General features: G+C 41.6%; 1 protein-coding gene across 1 annotated transcript in view; it reads right to left on the bottom strand.

The window, feature by feature from the left end:
* LOC137185736 (gap junction delta-2 protein) overlaps positions 1-18,499 on the bottom strand; it is a 30,641-nt gene extending 12,142 nt beyond the window's left edge. Inside the window, exon 1 of the mRNA XM_067594068.1 lies at positions 17,094-18,499. Coding sequence (XP_067450169.1) covers positions 17,094-17,164 — 71 coding nt within the window. The 5' untranslated portion in view covers positions 17,165-18,499. The remainder of the gene's footprint in view (positions 1-17,093) is intronic.
* Between the last annotated feature and the right edge of the window lie 2,544 nt (positions 18,500-21,043).

Genomic DNA, 21,043 nt, shown 5'->3' on the forward strand with positions numbered 1-21,043 from the left:
AGAGAATTCACAATACCAGAGTGAGAGAGTGCTGCACTAAATGTGTGCACGTGTGCACATGTGCACATAGCCACACACACATATATATGTTTGGCCACACACATGCATGCTCGCTCACATATCCATGCAGCAAAACACCATCCAAACAGTGAGTGGAGACTGTTAAAAAGTGACTGCATGGCTACTGAAAAAGACATCAAATTACTGTTTAAGATGAATTAGTTCCAGACAGGGATAAAAAGATTATAAAGTCACTAAAAACCCCCAGCGTGGCTCGGACATCTTCTCCTTAAATTAAAAGAGGAACCTGCCAGTGCTGGGACAGAGTGCAAGAGATAGAGGGGGGTAGTGAGGAAAACCAGCAATGGAGGAAAATCTCATCATAGAGAATGAATTATATAATAGCTTCCACACGCAAACCCACTGCTGTAATCTGTGGCTGGGCCAAGGGAGGATTCTTGCATTAGGTTTTTTTTTTTTGTTAATGCCATCGAATAGCTTTAGATTATCGTACCACACACAGCAACCCCCACCTGTTTTTTCTCTCCTCTCTAGTGTATCTTTCTTTCTTTTTTCCCCTTTCTTTCATTTGTCCTCCCTCTTTTCTCTGCGAACAGACAGAGCAGGCATTTAAAATGCCATGGTGGTTTCCCACTGAAATGGAAGACACCATCCCAAAGTCCACATAATGCACTTTTGTGTGGAAATTGCGCACACACTCTATACTCACCAGTTGTCTTCACTAAATTGTACAATTACACTACATTTGTGTTGCAGAAATCTAAATCACAATAACTTGATTGATCATCATTTATCAAGCAAAAATGGAAAATATTTGCTGACCTCACCTGGCAAATGTGAAGATTTGCAGCTTTATTCTGTGTCATATCATTGTAAATTTGATATCTTTAAAAATATTTAAGATTGGATTCTTGAAACTTGTAGCAGGTATTTGTCACTGTTTCCTCACATTTTATCGAATAAACAATCAGTACACTGGCAAAAAGAAAATAATCAAGAAAATCATTAGTCTCAGCCTTACGTTGTGCACATATGCTTCAGATATATACGGCAGATATATTAGCACATTTCAACACACTCACACCTTCTGTTCCCAGCAGACATTGTTTGTTGTTCCCCTTGACTAATATGTTGCCAGTGTTACCACACAGGCGGTGGTGATTATGCAAAAACATTATGTCAACATAACTCAAAAAAAACGCCTCTTCTCCTCCAGCAATTTTGTGTCCCCGACCCGCTGTCTTTCTCTCTTTCTCTTCCATCATTATCTGACAGTGGATATCTTGCACTAAGGGGGCGTTTGTTATATTCAAAGCTCTCATTACGGATGTGCAGTTAATTGTCAAAAATTAAACATGTGCAGTAACGTGAAAACATATTCATAGATTCTGCCTCTGACAGGAGAAATCCAGTTCCATCTGCCCCCTCCATATGCATGCACATGTGTGTAGACACGCACATGCACACACACACACACACACACACACACATACACACAAACAAACAAACAAAATGTTGCTGTTGCCCCTGCACCCTGCATATTCAACTTCAAGAGAAATTGAAATGCCATTCACAGAGCAGTTCCCTTAATATTATTGAAGATCCTTCTGTATGTTTAATGTCAGCCTCTTATAATGAAACCTTGAATGTTGTTTACGTGGCAAATGGAGAGGATGAGATGAATAAAAATAGAAGTAGAGGTAAGGTGGGAGTTGTTTGTGGCTCAATATGGCTAGAGCTGGAATTGAGTTTTAGGGGTTAGTGAGGAAAAGCATATGAAAAATGCCCACACTTGTGTTGCTGTAAGGCATTCTGGAGTATACTGTTCACCAAAAATGCTCACAGTATGTTGTTCTCTGTGGAGATGTGGATAGAGACAGGGAAAAGCAGAAAATTTTGGAGCAGCAGAAGAAGACGATTTAACCAGGAAAAGGCAAAAATGTGGGAGAATAATGAGGAAGAGGAGGCAAAGGACAGGAAATGACTGGCCAGGGATCGATAAGGAGCGAGATGTTTTGGAGAGATAAGAAGATGTAACAGTGGAGATTAAAAAAAAAAAAAGAAAAAAAAAGCAGTGGCTCCTTTACCCAGAAACCCGACACAACCCCCCCCCTGCCCCCCTTTCCTTTTCTCTCATCTCTCCTCCCTCCCTCTCTCCCTTCAATCTCCCCTCCACTCAGCTTCCCTCTGCTAGTTACCACGGCAACAGGCGAGGGGCAGAAGGGAGATGGAGAGAGAGAGAGAAGTGTGCCGACTAGCAGCTAAGTCAACTAAAGAACAGCGTATTTCTGATGAAGAGTGGAGCAGATTTGTTGCACCGGTTAGAGGATGGCTTGGGTGCCTTCAAAGAGCCTGCTAGTTTACTTTATGCAAAAGCCTGAAGAAGAGTTCACTGAAACAGCAAATTATGCCAAGAAGGCAAACTAAATTATGCTGCTGTGTGGAAGTTGCTTAGAAGATAATTCAGAGGGGAAAACAAGAACATGTTGGCCCTCTTTTAAGAGAAAAGAAAATCAGCTGCTACTCTTGTTCAAAAGCCACCTAAAAGAACGAATGTTGAAAATACGCTCTTGAAAATTAAATACAGTTTATTGTTATGTTGTTTTTAGGGATGATAGGTTCAGTGATAAAAAGTGCAGCTCTGAGCTCTGTCTTTGCAGGCTGAGGAGCCTGTTAGCTGCTCTTGACTGTGATGTAAACAAGCCCAGTGTTGTGGCTGACCTGCTAATCCTTTTCAGAGCCTCACCTTTAGCCTTTATCAATACCTGTTCCCTTACTGCTTAGCCCTGTCTTTTCTCTGCACTGCTCCCCTCCCCCACTTGTATCCCTGCTGCCTACCTCTGCCTCTACTGTTCATTACATCTCTTACCTGTATCTCTCTGTAATTTACCCCCCGGTCCATGTCTCTTAAATATTCCCCAATCAGCCTCCCATCTTAAATCTTTTGTTTACAGCCTGTGCTTCTCATTTATCCTAATAATAAGACCGAGCTGCAATTTCTCTGCAGTGCAGTTTCTGAACATATCAGAGATGTGGGAAGTCAAAGGTCTGGAACTAGGTTAGCCTCTCACTGCAGTTTCACACCAAATTCAATTCCATGAAGCAAGCAGAAGTCAGAAGACCTATAACCATGTGCACACAGCATGATGGGTTTGGGATGAAGACATGAGCCAGATGTGCTACGTACAGATTTGAAGCTAATGCTAGCTAATTAGCTCTTCCAAATTGACTGTTACATGACACTTTTGACATGACTTTGAAAATGATTTGATCTACCACCACACAAAGACTGTTGTTTCTCTAGTGAGTAATATTACACGAAGTAGCCTATACTGTTTTAGCCGCTACTTTGGTTCTGCTACGCTAAATACCAGCGCTAAATACTACAACAATGTTAAATTACGTAAAAAAAAAATGTTCCTTCAAGCTTATGTTTTCTTGTTGCCATGCAAAACCTCCTACTAAAAGTCAGCACTGGTTTGTTTTAACCACAACATTTCCCTAACCTTAACCAAGAAATTTTAGTTGCCTAAACCTCAACAGACCTTTGTGGTGGCAAATCAGAAAATACTCATATGAATCATTTTATTGTTTAGGTATGAGGAGAAGTTAAACATGCAATACCCATATATACAAACAAAAAAATCCAATGACTTCATGGTGTGAAGCTGCATGTAATTTGCAGTAATGTTTAGCCATCAGTGTTCGCAGTAATTTATTTACTCCTACAGTACTCTATCCTGCCTTTCTTCTCCTTATTTCTTTTTCCCCTCTTCACATTTTGATCTTCTGTCTGCCCTGTGTGTCTTAAGGGTGCCAGTTGGTCATCCAAACATACCAGCGGCTCTGACAAATCTAATCCTGTCACATCAAACATGGACACTTGTCATACTCTCTTTCTCTCTCAGTCTGTGTTCCCTTACTTAGGTTTATCAATAGCTCATAGTTCATGGCGGGTCACCTGGCACCAAACTGTATCCAACCTTACACAGGAGCCCTCACACACACACACACACACACACACACACACACACACAGACACACACACACAACACACACAAGCACAGACACACACAACCAGAAGGGATGTTCCGGTGCTTCAGGCCAGTGACATAAGGACTGAGGGGGCTGCACTCTCCCCTGCTGACAGACCTTTATCCTGCATGGCGCACACACACACACACACACACACACACACACACACACACACACACACACACACACACATACACACATACACATACACACTCACAATCACACTCAAATGCTAAGGCAAATGTGTGTGCTTGCATCGCACAAGAAGAGAAGGAATACTCTCGGCTCATGCAAGATAAGAACACCTCTCCATCCACATGTGCACATACACACATTTTAATCAGAGACACACACACACACACACACACACTCTTCCAGCTGTTGCGGGGCGTCACAAAGCCGATTGTGTCTGACATTGCCTGGGTGTTAGTTCCATCCTCTTGGGAGAAGATGAAGATGAATTTCTGTCATACCGACCAGTAATAATGGTTTTACCCTCATTGTCTAGTCCAGAACCCTTTGATCTCCAATCAGGGGGCTTCAGAGCTTCTTGGGTTCAATTTGGTTCAGTTCAGGTAAATCACTAATGACATTTACCAGTGTAGCTTATTTAGATGAATATTCAAGGAGCAATATTTCCAAAGCAACCAAATACAAATAATCCCAGAAGCATAAACATTAAGATATTTGAGGGCTCATACTGTAAACAGTATGTGGGTGGTGAAGAATTGGTAGGGAGGTATTTACTGTAGATAAATTAGTGAGCAGAATCACTTTTGAATATTATTATTTGTATCATTTCCAAACAGTTATGCAGCTATCTATTCTTCCTCTGCATGCACTGCATTTGCACTGTATGTACACTATATCTATTTCTGCTGCATTGGTAAGGTTGTTGGTGACAGTGCTCTATTTATTATAGTATAGTCTCTGTGTGTAATCCTGCATCTGTAAGCTGCTAAAATGGAAATCTAATAATAATATATTCTAATACTGTTCACTTATCCATATCTCTCCCTGTCTCCCTCTGTCTCCCTCTCTCTCTCTCTCTCTCTCTCTCTCTCTCACACACACACACACACACACACACACACACACACACACATACACACACACACACACAGGTATTTAAGTGCTGTTGATGAATGTGAACTGACTGGCTGGCTCTGGAGATAAATTGAAGAAGATCAGCCCTACTGAGGCAGACAATAACTCACATCTAAGACAGTAGTAGCTCACATAAACACACACGCATGCATGCACACACAAGAACACACATGCAAACATTTTATTATTCTTATGTGTTAATTAAAATGATGTATACCCATTAGAAAACAATTTCCCATTGTATTTTTTAAACACTAATAAATAACAGATTGATCCTGAGAGAGGTTAAGTGTGTCCCATTTTCCTGCCAGTACACTGCTACATAAGTGTACTGTATGCAAGGATCTCCATGACGATAATAACTGTGGCAGTTACCTTGGCAACAGATTAGGCAATCAAGTGAGAGTTAAATAGGAACACAGGCATTAAAAATAGACTTTCTAAAATCTACTCTGAGTGATCATTCAGAAATGGATCAATGGCAGGAATGGAAAGAAGTGACACAAGCGAGCGGTCACCATGGCAACAGAACAGCCAGCAGGAGCTTTGTTTTTTTGGGTACGGTTGTAAGGTGTTGATGGAGGGGTGAAGCATGAGCAGGAGAAAGAGCAGCAGGAAAGAGGAAGAGAGCGAAATGCGTGGGCGGGAAAGGAGGAGAGGGGGGTCAATGGAGGGAAATACAGAAAGAGAGAGAAAGAGAGAGAGAAACGATGGGCATAATCCGGATTAAATCTGTGGGTTTTGGACAATCCCGAGTTAGGGCCATCACGTCCATGCCAACTCCCCACCCACAGCGGCTCTCCCGTGCCAAGCCCCAACCCAAATCAGCCGCTCTGGCACATGCAGGGAGCCTCCATGACACACAAGCAGACAGCACATGGCCGTGCAGGGAACATCCCAAACACACTCAAATATTTTTATAGTGTTTTTTTATCTACCACTGAGGCTACAATAGAAAAGAAATCAGAAATATGATTGAGAAAGGTCCTTGTTATATTTTGTATTAACACATCTCATTGATCTGTATATAGTTGGATTCAATTTACACACTAAAATCTTGCTGTATTTGTTTTTCTTGGATAAATATTGTATGTAAATGTAGAAAAGGTGATTATTTATTATTGTTTATCATATTATATATATTATACAGTTATTATTATATATTTTATTATTATTATTGATACATTAGCAGTTAAGCAACATTTTCATATATATGAATGAATATTATAGCTGTTTGAGGAGCCATCAAATTTTTATAGAGTTCGACTGTTTATATGATTCAACATTGCATCATATTTTATTGACTGATCGTATGTTTTGTATTCTAAATCTAATGTACTATTCAGCTCATATGGGACAAACTGACATTTAAGCTTACCTATATTTGAACAATTCTGCATTTTTATTGCTTTATTTGCTCATTTTTACACTTTGTAAGTTATACATCTGAGTTCATTTGAGATCCAAGGTTCATTCTTGACCATGGAAATTCCCATTTGTCATGGAATTGTACTGTATATGTTTAATTGAACATGGATGTCCTTAAACAAGCTAAAAATGCATGATGAGGAAGACTGTGTGATTTGATCAAAAGCTTCAGAGCAGCTACTCACTGGACTTTGTGGTGAGATATATTTTATAATGTTATAATAATATTTTAATGTCATTCCCTATACTTCACTACCATGTCTGAATTCCAAATACTGTATCAAGTCCATCGAATACCGAGTTCACACATAATATTTACTATCTGAAAGCTTAGTAAAGTGAATAGCATTTGAAGTGAAGCTCTATCTCTACCATCCACCATCTGATAGGACGTGAATGCTGCATCGTCATTTCATAATGTCACACAGATGCCTGTTGGGAGATACAGCTCCCTCCACTAAAATGGCATCCAACACTATGAGTCCTGCTGTTCTCATTCGACAGGTTTCGAAGGCTAAATTTATCTGCTTCACATTACAGCACTGTCTACCAAGAAGCCTTTTCATAATTGGCTAGGAGAGCGGTGTGAATGTAGCATATTGCCGAGAGACAAACACACTCCCTGCGGCTCCACTTCACTGCTTAATTGAAGAATCTGTGAATGAGATTGTGTGTGGAGCGTATGTGTGGTGAAGAATGAATGCATTGTCACACATTATCTGGTTGCTCATATGATCAGCTGCAAAGACGCAGACTGTGAATTTTGGCAACATGCACGTGTGTGTGTGTGTGTGTGTGTGTGTGTGTTTCTACCCCTGAGTAATGAATAAATATAGTAACCTCGCTGCAAGTTCGCTTACGTGCATGTTTGTATATTTGGATGACCATCTGGTTATGAGTGCATGTGCACACGTGTGAGGGAGCAGTGAATCAGATGTCTCCTTACAGTATGTTGGTGTTGATGTGTGTGTTTTATCAAGGTATAAGGTGCTTGACTGGTGTACTCTCATGTTTTTTTTATTCATGTTGAGTCAATAACGCTGTGCAGAAGCTGACACTACCTCTGAGGAACAGTCATTACTAACACACACTCAAAAGTGCTCAAAGAGACGAGCATGCCGTTCAGCAGTCTAAGTGACTCTTCACCCTCACCTTGTTCATTAGAGACCCCCAGTAAAGTGTGAAGATGCAGCCAATGATGGGAGCTCAGGCGGGTAGGGATAAGGAGAATAAATCAATGGCAGAAGACTGCGTCCTTTTCATCTTCAAAGAGTGAGATGGAGTGAGATAAAGTGCGGAGGCAGAGTGAGAGAGAACAAGACAGAGAGAGAGAGAGAGAGAGATGTGTAGAGGAACGGTTTTATCCTAACATAATGATCAATCAAACAAAACAAGAATGTCAGCTTTATGATCCCCGCCTAGAAATGCTGTTAGTCATCTGTAATAAAAGCAGATTGTATAAATAAGACAAGTTCACAGCCACAAGCTCACACAAATAGAATCAACTGAGAAGACTTCAAAAGCCGCTGCATTTCTCTGTACCAAACAAAGATCAAAGTTGGCTATTTGTATTGGTTGCATTCCTCATATTTTATATAATTTTGTTTATTTCACTGCACAAGAGAGTCAGATATTCTGTATCAGTGAGCACAGCCGGTGCAGCATGAAACTGATTACCATCCAAACATTTCTTTACCAGCAAACCATATATGTACTGTGTGTTTTAGTAATCACACTTCTCAAAGATCATCTGCTAGGAATGTTTGCTTACATTTTGAGTTACCATAAGTCCTTTAAAGGGCACTCCACCTATTTTAGACATGAAGTTCAGTTTACTCCGTCTGAGGAGTGCTAAGCATGTGAAAACAGTTGTATAATCACTCCTGTAGCGCCGAAGGGAGCTTTCCAGTCTGAAAAAAATGACCCTGATGATGTCATAATGATGTCATCTGGGTTGTCTTGGCTTGCTTGAGAGATTTATCAGAGCCTGCATTGAAAACTGGAGGTGTGGGGTTTGAAAGAATTTGGCTTTAATGTGGCATGGGGGTCTAAGGAAAGGTAACCAATTGCATTATGGGAGTTGTAGGATCCAGTGATTTTGGAGCTTTCACCTCACTCATTTATGTTGTGTAATTATGCTATATGATATACTATACTGCATGTTTTACCTGAAATAACAACATTTTAATTAATATAACTCTACTAAATATTAAATCCTCTGTAATCTGCCTTATTACCAGGTTTAAAAGGACTGACAGCCTTGTAATAAAGATGGCATGTAATGTTTTTCATTACATCATTAACACATCCATGCATTGTAACACCCCACTTTCACTCCACTAGAGACGGTCTCCATATTCTGTCATTGAGAAATCAGCTCTCTGTATGACAATGCCGATTCATGTTACAAGGTAAATTCCCCCTCTAAGATAAAGGTGATGCCAACATGGCAGAAAAATCTAGTTGCAGAGATGTGAAACGTGTCTGAGGTAGCTAAATCCTGACATCGCTCTTATCATCATGTGGTAATGCAGATGAGAGCAGGGACTGCTTGTCAGGTTGGTGTGTTCAAGTATTGATTTTTCTGACAACATACTGTAGATCTCAGCAGGTGATTCTCAGTCTTTAGGTGTCAGATCTGTCCTTGAAAGCACCATCAGGGATGAATACTCAAACTGTATCATGCTTTCAAACTGCATTACCACTTTAAAAATAACTAAAAATATAAAGGCAACAGATTGATCACAGTGATTGATTAACAATTTCAAGTAAATGTGTGTAGTGCAAGTTGATTTTCACTGCCCTGTAGTCAAATGAACTGCAAAAATGGCTCGTTTATCAATCTAAAACACTAATGAGGACTAATAGCGCCGCTGGAGTAAAATATATAACTACATTTTTAAGGTCTGCTACAGTCGGCCATATTGAAGCTTTAAAAATAAAATATTCTTTACATATGAACATATGACTGGCGGCTAGTGTTGCAGGGTTGCTCTCCTGTGTTTTTTTGTGTGTATGTGTGTGTGTGAGATAATGTCCGGGTTAAACTAACCCCCCAGTATCATTCTAACACTGACCTGCTCTGTCCTCCAGCGAGGTGCTAACACTAAACCTATAAGCCTGCTGAGTCACCCTGCCAGAGACAGCTTCTCCCCAAGGCCCTGCAAGGTGAAATCTGTCTGAACTCTGACCCTTTCACCTGCTCATATCTCTGTCTTTATCCATTCATATCTTTCACTCTCTCCCCTCTCTCTCCAAATTCAAGTTATTGTATTTCAGCTGGGTCTTACGTGTCTCTCTCTTACTATTATCTCCACTCGTATCTTTGTCCTCTTTTCTCTTTACTATAGTTTTTGTATTTTTTTTTAAATCTAAATTACTAAAACACCTCTCTTTTTGCTCTTCTCCTGCACAGCCATGTATTAATTTCCATTCTCTCCTCCTTCTTATTCTTTATTGATGTGTCCTTCATTCATTTCTATATCTCTCACACACAAGATTCCCTGAGTTTTTCCATTGGCTAGTGTTTCCTCCTCAACGTATAATGTAATAAATGGTAATGTTGCACATTACCAACATTTATCGCAGATGTCAAATTGATGTAAGATTAGCAGTAACACAGCGTTTAAAGATGAGGATGTAGGGTTTATCTTCCAACATAATGTCTGATGAACACACACACACTTGCATTAGGAGCTTAATCGATTAATCCATGAGCCAAGTAAACAGCATGTCAACCCTGACCTTAGCATATGTGGATTGTGAGGATGAAGAGAGGGAGAATAAGGAGCCGAGACACATAGGGAACGAGGGGGGGGCGAGTGGATGTGAGGTGTAAGCAGAAAGAAATGAGAACACAAGCTGCATAATTACATGCAGTTGCTCTCTCTTTCTCCTCTGGCTACAACTCGGCATCTCCAGCAGTCCCTATGGAGATTGGTTGTAGTATTCCAGTCGTGAGAGGCTGTGAGCAGCTACAGAGCTTCTCTCCTCTGCTCCCGGGGCTCATTTTCCAAGATGTTTGTAGTACAGCTAGAGTAGATCCGTTCCACTATCAGTGCTGATGTGAACAGTAATGCACACTCAGGGAGCATCTTCAATAATAAACGTATCTTTGACATTATGATTATTTTGCAGAGTGTTGTTCATTAATTTGAAGTTTTATCAGCAGATGGATGCTATATGTTTGATATGCATCTGCCTCCCACCAGTGACTCATAATCTCCCTATGGAGCATGTGAGGTCATTTTAATAACCACCTTCTTATGGCAGCACGGAGAAGGCACTGACATTACAGCTGACAGCATCCCGGAGGTCATTACATATAGATGGAGGAAGTGTGAAAGCAGGGACAAGGAGGGACAGGATGAATAAATGTCAGAGGTCTCACATGGCCTTCTGTAAGTGTTTCTTTTTAACAATCTCTCAGGGGACTCTGCCGCAAGCCAGGCGATATCACAGCCTCTTTCTCACTTTCTTTTTTTCATTTTCTCCCCTGTAGTATCGCATACATTTGCTAGATAAGCCTCATACCGTACAGACAAAATCATCCATCACCTCCGTGCGGGTTGCAAGCGCTCCATGGGGATTTGCTAAATAAAAGCCTAATGATCTAAAGGTCATGTGACGACAGAGCCGTACCTGTCAACAAACACAGGCACGCTGAGCCTCATGTAAACACTGCTCACTAATAAATATTGGTTTTGACTCGGTGGCTTGTGACTTGCGTTGTACTGTGCTGAAAATGTGGCGCACACACGTGCTTTCCTAGACGAATGAGCTGACAGCATCTGAGTGACAACACTCATTTGACTCAGGAGAGCCATGCTGAGAAGTCATGCTGAGCAGCTGGCCTACGTTGAGATTGAGTGTATGGCTCCTGATCACCTCCTGTAAGGTGTACACGTGCAAAGGCATGCTGTGATGCAAAGAAACCTTCAACTATTTCTTCTTCCTCATGGATTCCACCACCTATTCCATATCTATTGCTACTCCTGGGACTTTTTGTGTGTAAGTGCAACACCGTAAATGCTTTAGAAGAGAGACTATCCAAAAGTGTAAGCTGTTATCCCTATTTGTACGATTAATCATGTCAAGACAACACAAGCTCTTGGAGAGAGATTGGGGAAGCAGTGTGATGCAGCCAGGACAAGACTATGATGACCAGCTTTTCACCCTGCCTTTGAGTATGGCCATTCGGAACACGTATAAACACTTTTGCCGTCAGACATGGTCAGCAACACATTGTGCAATCTAGTTGGTTTGACACATACGGATGCCTCTCTATTACCGTATTGACCCTATGTAAGACAATTTCTTGTCCAGGATATGTGACAAGAAATATGTTTGAAAAAGTGAAGGATGTATATTTGAGGACTAGACAATTGCATGTTTACAACATCAGATATTCTTTTTGAGGAGAGAGAGAGCAATATGGGTTATTAGTTGCTAGGCTAGTGAGCTTCTTTTAGTCTGTTTATAGCAAGTCTTTTGGTGTTAAGTCAGCCCTAAAAGAGTTTCGGAAGCCCAGTTTCTGACAACTTGTGTAACATGTTCTTTTGCCACAGAGGACATAATTCCTGGCGAAGCATCTAACAATGTCTGTACTGAAGAAACAAAGAAAGCAGCCAAAAATCATAGATGCCAGAGAGTGACATGATAAGCGGCTCAAAAAGACAGTCTGAAATCTTCTAACAGCCAGTGAAACTTGCCAGAGCCTGACAGGAGAGTGTGTGTGTTCTGCTTTTTGCGTGTCACTTTAAGAAGAGAGTAAACATCAAGGATTCATCTTTAAGTGTTTTCTAGCTTCAAAAACTTTTCTTCCAAAAGCAGGTTTTGGAAAGCGGTCTGCATCTTCTTTTCAGAGTTATCTTATGCTTGAGCCAATACGGTAGCAACACTGATTCAGCAGTGTCGCTTTAACTTTTGTTACATGGTGCTCAAAGTGTTTAACCACTGGTTCTGTCATTGAGAAAGATATTGCAAAAATAAATATTTGGTCTGCTAATTACTGTGATGGTTTATTTTAATGGGCACAAAAGTCAATGAGGTACTTACAGCTTTAATCACTCACTTAACATTCCAGTCGCTGCGACCCATGAGTCCATTTGTATTGCAAATGGACAGGCGTAAAGACTGTTTCATTAAGTGCCCCGTCTTCTATCAAGCTCCACTTCCTATTCCATTATTGGAGATCAATATCAGGGTGGTGGGAGGATGGACTTGCATGTTTAGCAGTCCCACTCTGACCAATGGCAGCTCACAAATGGGACTAGAGCCTATGGGAGCAGCAACAGCATGAGTGATGTGTTGACAGTAGTTAGGTAGAGAGTGCTTCATCACGGTTCATCCTCAGAGGCTGTGTCCCAACGCGGTCCCACAGTCCATCAGATGGTCCCAGGGAAGTCGATTTACACCCGGCCCACTGCCAGTAATGGCAGGAATAAATCACAGGTAGCAGGTGAATACACAAAGACACACACACACACACCTCACAGACAGGACCAAAACCCATCCAAGCAAATGTGATATGCCCACAAAGTACACCGAAGCTCACATTTTACACACAGTCTGAGTATCTGTGCAGATGCACACACACATACACACACACAAACCCTGACGGTGGAAGGGAATCTCTACAGCCGTCTGTAATCTTACACAAACAGCGAGTGTTATATTCCCACTAATGTGTGTGTGACTCATGTATGACGAATCGACTCGGGCCTGCAGGCTGTTGTCATGGTGGGCTCATGAGAACACATGCTGGCATGGCCTCAGGGACAGACGCGCACACCACAACCTATCCAATGCTTCCTCCTGCAGGACGGCACCTTCACTGGCCAATAGGATGCATGAAATTGCAGTGCAGGGACCAATAGGTTTTAGGATTGAGGGAGTATTAGTGTGCGTTTATAAAAATTCATGTCAGCAGTGATGGCCCAGATTAGATGGTTTTGAGCTGTAGAAAAGCCAGATGCAGGGAAGGCACTTTACTGTGGGAACATACAGACTGTCACACAGAAAATAAAGCTATAAATGGTTGACTGGCTCTTTTCATATTATCAGTAATCACACTAAGTAATTAAGAGTTTTAATAAATACTATTAATGACATCCTCAAACAATTTATCCCAACAAATATACAAGAAATAACTCATGTACCATGAAAAACAGTAAAGTAATTCTCTTTGTAGAGTTAGTAAGAATCTTCAGAAGGAAAGGACAACCTATACTCAATCAAGTAGTCAATTGGACAGTCAATCAATATGTCAGTCAATTCAGTTTACAGCTGTAAAATTGAGAGGGAATACCAGAGTTACACTTGCAGCTTTGCATTATACTGTACCTTACAAGTACTACGGGGTACATTGGGTCAAATCATACTTCACGATTAATTTCTTCAATCACTGTCTAGCTCACATCAGTGTCATATATGCTTTCTGTGTATTGACGTTGATTAAGACAAGCGTCTACAGACATGCTCGGAGCTCTATGAGGCTGTACTGAGGTGCAGTGCTTTGAGCTTAGCACCAACCATAAAGTACAGTTATGAGTTGATGGTCATTAGTCATCATTAGGTTTGTAGGTATTTGATCATAAACCCAGTATTGGACAAATTAAGATCTTGACCTGATGATGGTTGTGACAAAACCATAAATGTCAACCTCAAGGTGGCACTAGAAAAAAAGTCAGGATCTCCAAAATCAGTAGGATTCAGGAGTCTCTTTCTGGGAACTATGAATGTAAATGCAAAATTTCATCTCAATATATATGAGATATGTGACACATCCTTTAACGTGTCGACCTTAGTTCAAGCCACTTGACAGCAAACGTTCACTCTGTTGAGGGTCCTTGTGAAAACCATTGAATAGCTTCTACTAGCTGAAGAGATGCTGTTGATCTAAACCTGATCTCTACACTAAAAAACTTTTATGTAGTTTTCAAAAATGCGCAACCTCAGTTTCCTCAGAGAGAGAGAGACTGTATATAATGGCTTACTGATATTTGAAAACATTTCAAAACCTATGACTCTTTGGTTGAAACAGTCTATATTATAAAATCTAAAATATTATTGTAAGTGGCTCTGGAAATGGAAACCAAATGTATTGAGGCTAAACAAATACAAGTGAAACTATACAAGGCTGTTTATAAGACTGCGTGCAAATGTTGATATTTTGAAAAAGTTGTGGCCGCTTCCTCTTGTGGATTCCTGTCATCTGAACATTTCAACTGTCTGGACAACAGATATAATCTGTGAAAAGATGATCTGAGGCTTTTTGCGGCCGGGTGTCCTGGGTGCCCTGCTAAGGTCATGACATGCAGCACCATCTCGTGACGAGACAGTCCTCTTGGCTTCCTACCAATGCCCCGCAGGCTGAGGCCATGTGTCTGCTCGCTTGTCTGTGAATAACTGCTCCTCGCTCACTTTGCCTTCACTGTCTTTTTACTCTTTCTCCGTCATCTGCTTCGTGTCTCCCACATCTTGCACTCTTATCAGTCGATTTCTGCCATTAAACTTTCTTGCTTTTCCACTCTCTTTTCCTCGAGTGCCCTTGGATATTTCATTTTTCTTCGTGCTTTTCCTCCTTAGCAACGCTCCCTTTCTCTCTCTTTGCTTTATCGCTCTCGCTGAGACCCTGCAGCCAGTATGACTAGTCCAGTTGATGAGTGACACTGTGCTTCCAGTGTCTCATGAATGAGGGACAACAAACACTGACCAATCATTTATCATAATACCAAGGGAAAGTCTAACTCACTGGTTCCCAACCTGGGGGTCCCAACCCCAAGTGAGGGTCGCCAATGCTTCACGGTGGGTCGCAAGACCTTCTTGGTTTTAAGGGGTGTAAGAAAACTTAAAAATATATATATATATAAAATATATATAAAGTATATCTCAGCATTTCATTAATTTATGTGAATAAAATAACAAAATGTGGTTGTTAATTTTAAAGTTTAGATGTTTTTTTAGGATATAAACGAGGATAAGGGCGTGGTGAAGACATGAACACAAGCTGTATTCACTCTCTGCTAAACAGCCTCGTCCTGCATTAGAAAAGCGTGCAGTTAAAACAATAGAACAACAGCAGAGCGTCAGGGGATGGAAAATACTGAATTTGTCTGAAATAAGCATAATAAGTATGTATGATAGTTAAAAATGAATAATACAAAGAATTGTATAAAACGTTCCTAAAAATATCTGCTTGTTTTATACAAACTTCCTGTGATTATTGCGTTCACTATTTGGGTTAATTGTACACTTGACAGTTGTTCTGTGCTTGTTATTTTTATGCATTGAATATGAAATTGTATGGAATAGCCATAAAATATGTCACTTCGTCAGGGGTCATCAGTTTACTCAGTGATAGAACAGGGGTCCCTTAAGGAAAAAGATTGGGAACCACTGGTCTAATTGACCATTCAACCGACAGACTGCTGAGAACAAAGCTCAAAATCACATCAGTTTCATAACTCGGCATGACAAAATTCACATTCACAGCTTTGTCAGGAGAGGAAGACTCATCTTCTGCCAAAAAAAGAATATTCTACACATCATTTACTTCTTAATCTGGCTGACATTTATTCACTCAATAATTCAAGAGTTGCACTAGTCAGAGTGAGTCAGAATAGCTACAGGGGATTGGTTTAAACTGCTAATTCAGACAGTCTCTAATGAACCCATGCTGAACCTGTTTTCAAAGATGTCCTAAGAAAACCCCAAATCAGCAATATGTCTTTTACTAGATGTAAAATCATGTTTAATACTGTCTACAGTGCTGATGTACCTCTGTGGCTAAAACTCTCATGAATAATTTCCCATTCTGTGGCCTACGAGAATGAGTTATTCAAACTAAAATACACGACATCCTGGCATGTGGAAGAATACATAAATCATAACCGTCGTGACACTGCAGTAGTGACTTGTTTTTTTAGGTTGTGGTATGACTTCATACTTGACAGAGAAAAAAAGAGAGAAAGAGAGATCGGGGGGAGTGGGGAGTGGGGAGGGTAACTGTGGGCACACTTGTGTAACGTGATGGCTTCCAAAGCAGACTTGACGAGAGTGAGGGAGGAGGAGAGGGGGGGAGTGAAGTCATCAGCACTAAGAGGTACAGTAGGAAATAGTGAATGGAGGCAATGTGGACTTTTAAGGGGAGATGTCCTCACACTGCTCTGGCAGCTGTGATATCCAAAGCCTCTGTGTGGGCTAATAGTGTCCCTCCTGGTTCTCTAACCCTCCCATCATGTCACTCAGAGAGATTAAAGAAGCTAAAGCCCCCCTCGCCCTGCCATCAGCCACTTTGGACCAGGAATCACTGACTGGAAGCGGGGAAGGATTCATATTCAGCATTTTCAAATTCTGTACACAAATAATAGGAATATGCATCAGTGTAGATACATGTAAAGAACAGTTTGTTCTTATTTCTCTATTTCATTTTAAATTTCCACCATGCAACAATCATTCTGGAGACCACAATCGCACGCTGCGCTCTGACGAGAACTCACCTTCCAATCATAGTAGAGTGCTGCTGCACAGCGGCCTCCAGGAGGCGCTCCAGGATGGTCCACTCTCCCATGGTTGGAGTTTGGAGGCATCCACTGGGCACAGGAAATCAAGGCTGACCCCACTTCTGGTGGGCTTCCCAGTCAGCAGGACACCAGTGCTGGTGTTAAAGTCCCTTTTTCTGACTCTTCAAGTCAGGGTCAGGCGAGGTAGGGAGCGGCTTTGGGTGGTGTGCTGAAACTGGTGTAAGACTCAAGTTAAAAGGAACCTTGAGGAAGCTCAGAGACACCCCATCGTTGCTGCTGTGATCTCCCTTTCTTCTCTTTTTATGTCTGTTAGGTGCTATAACCGAACACACACCCTCAAATGCACCTGAGATGGTTGGACAAAAGCTTGTCTCTGTGCTGGCTTCGCACACACTCACTCTAAAGTGTGTGTGTCTGTGTGTGTGATTCTTCGTCCATGCACGTGCTCACGTGAGCGTGTCTTCCCACTTTCCTCTGATTACACCTGACCCTGTTTACTTCCTGACACACACACATACACACACACACACACTACACACAACTGGTCTAACGTGCACACACACCAGTGCTCATCTACTTCTAGTGAGTTTCGAGGAGCAGCCACAGCTTGTGCAAACAGACATCCATCACCTGCACACTAACACTCCGCCCTCACACACTCGTTCTTTGACAGCATCTTGTAGTACTCTGGCCGGGCTCAGGTCCATACACTCATGTGAGCCTGAGTAACCAGGGATCTGTGTCTCTGCTCTTTCTCTTCTCCTCCATCCTCTTCATTTCTTCCTCTTTCCTTCCTCCAGCTATTTTTTCAAGGGATTCCTTCCTCCTCCTCCTCCTCCTCCTCTCTGTTGCTCCTTCCCTCTGTCCTGGTTTGGCTCAGACAGCACTGGAGAGAAGCATTGCACTCCACCACCGTCTCCTCTTCTTCTGCTCCCTCCACTTGAAACCGTGCGAGAGCCGCTGGTTTCTCCACTCGTCCTCCACCTCACTGCCTCTCTCTCTCTCTCTCTCTCTCTCTCTGTTTCTCTCAGCGTGCTTTATGAGAGGCAGCTCTCCTTCCTTCTCTTCCCTTCATCTTGTTTTTCCTTCCCACTTGGTTTCTCTCCCTGTTTGCGCTCTCCACCTGCCTCTGTCTCTCTCTCTGAGCAAGTAGGCAGCCAGACCGAGCGTGTGTGTAGAGGATTAGAGAGAGGAATCATCTCTCTGCTCCTCCCCCCTCTCGCTCCCTCTCACTCACTCTCCATCACTGTGTTTATCCTTCCCTCCTCCCTCTCCTCTCCATCTCTTACTGCTCTACCACCAACAACGCTACCACCACACTCTTCCAAAACACACATCTCATGATTTTTGTCGTCCATCTATGTTTTTTTATCACCTTCTCTCTTGCTGTGACGTGTGCATTCATAGGCCCACTTCACTGCAAGGAGGATCTGTGCTGTTTACACACACACACACACACACACACACACACACACACACACACACACACACACACACACACAGAAGAGACATGAGAGACAGTGCCATGCTGAGGCTATGCAAGGATATTGAGTCGACACAGAGGAAGTGTGTGACAGAGGGAAAACGTGATGGAATGACTGTGTGTGTGTGATGGAATTAGCGACAGTCATCAAGATTTAGTGTAATTACTGGGAGGATGCTCTTTCCCTCTTTCACATACACTTTGTAATTATGCCTCTTTTTTTGTTAAAGGACCGAACATCACATGGTACCACTGAGAGCAGGCTCCCACATAACAATAATCATTTTCATTCTCTACTAATCTTTTTTTTTTTTTTTTTTTGGATTTATCAATTAATTGTTTAGTCTATAAAATGTCAGAAAATAGTGAGAAAAGCCCCTCAGAGCTTGCTTGTTTTGCCTAAAATATAGTCTAAACAACAAAGAGATTCATGTTGTGATGATATAAACCTGAGAAAATCTGCAAATACTTACATTAGAGGAGCTGGAACCTACAAATGTTTGATATTTTTGCTTAATAACTGACTTAACTCACTATAATCAATATTTTTATCGTAGTGGTGAACCCACCGAGAATTATCACCCAACTCTTTCTCTTAGGTCTACTGAGTGTTTTAGCGTCTTTCAGCTCATTGTTTTGGTTTACGGCCTAAATGTTTCAGTTCCCTCTCACTGCTCTCATGTCGTATTCTGCTGCAGCAGCTAGCAGCTGTTTTCAGTGAAGAATCTACAAAACCCCACTGTACACTACCCACACAGTACCTAACAGTAAAGTTAGCAACTAGCTGGTGAACATAGTGGAGCGTTTCACAGCCAAAGAGCCAAACAAAAACAGAGCTAAAAGAAGAGTGATTATTGGACTTACATTCATCAGGTGCCCAGAGACACAACTCAAAAATAACCAAAACCAGCCAAAATTGCTTTGTCTCTGCTAAATGTTTTAAAAGGCAACTGTTTGCTAACAAGTCATAGCACCTTTGTAATGTCATGTTATTTTCACCGCCCCCAACAGGCCAAACAATCAGTTATTGCAAGTTTAAACAATCGATTATCAAATGATATCGACCTTTACTTGTTTCATCTTCTGCTGATAGACTATTCTATTCATCTTTTCAGCTTTATTTCCTTGTATGAATTTTACCTTTGTGGAGTGTGTTGCTCTTTATAACCTCAGCTAACTACAGCACAAATCACATCTCGAATCCACGTGCCTCTCTGTGAGCCCAACACAGTCAAGAGGTGAGACAGGCAGGGGGACACTGGGCCGCCACGCAAAGTCCTGTCACTTTGCAGCAGACAAGTTTGGGATTAGTGGCTTCCTCTGTCGCTCCCCAACTCCCCAGAACAGAGGAGTGAACTGTTCTGAAGGAGGTAATGAGCGACTGCACACACACATAATCTGTCCCACCCCATGCCAAGACAATCTGGCAGCACTGTCTCACACGTGAAGAGTGTAAGGCACAAGGGGAGGAAGACAAACAAACAACTTGGCTGCAATCTGTCTCTGTCTGGCATGAGTGAACAAGAAAACACTTTCTCTAACCTTCACATATATTTGTAGTTGAATGGTAGCTCATATATTTTGAAGGTGCACAAGAGGTGCATAAAATGGACTTCATAGCCAAATGACTATTACTTCTATATTACTCCTGAATGTTCTTACAGAATGTACATTTTTAGCTGTGCTAGCTATGTGGCTCTAGGGATGGCCACCACTTTAGTCCAGACTGAAATATCTCAACAACTGTTGGATGGATTGATGAAAATGCGTACAGGCACTCATCCCCAGAGGATGAATCCTTGTGACTTTGGTGATCCCCTGACTTTTCCTCTAGAGCCACCATGGGGTTGACATTCATGTTACCTCAGGATTAATTTAGATAACGTTTGGGATTCCCTTGACTTTTAAATTGGCACCGTTGCCAGGTTTAAGACAAAACATCAGTGTGTTGGTAGCGTTAGATATTGTGAGCATGTTCACAGCCTCACAGAGCTGTTAGTGTGGCTGTAGATTTCAGTCTTCCCACTGTATCTTATTGCAGTTCTCCATATTTTTTCATCCTCTATAATATCCTGTAGATTTGCTGTTGTATGTCTCTAAATCTTAAAGGTGCAGTGTGTAGAATTTAATGGCATTTAGTGCAACAGACTTGGCAGAAATGGAATATAATATTCACAAGTTTTAATTGTTTTAATTAGCGTATAATCCCATGAAAATAAGAATCATTGTGCTTTCATTAACTTAGACTGAGCCTTTTATATCTACAGAGGGATCGGGCCCTCTTACATGAAGGCTGCCATGTTGTGGCTCTAGAGAGGGCCTTTTGCATTTTTTGTGACCACCATAGGTTCTCCTACATGCTTGGAATGGGAGGGGGAGGGGTATTCAGTTGGTTGCAATCTGCACCCTAACTGCTAGATGCCACTAAATCCTCCACACTGGA

Source organism: Thunnus thynnus, chromosome 7 (assembly GCF_963924715.1).
Source record: "Thunnus thynnus chromosome 7, fThuThy2.1, whole genome shotgun sequence".
Classification (NCBI taxonomy): Eukaryota; Metazoa; Chordata; class Actinopteri; order Scombriformes; family Scombridae; genus Thunnus; species Thunnus thynnus.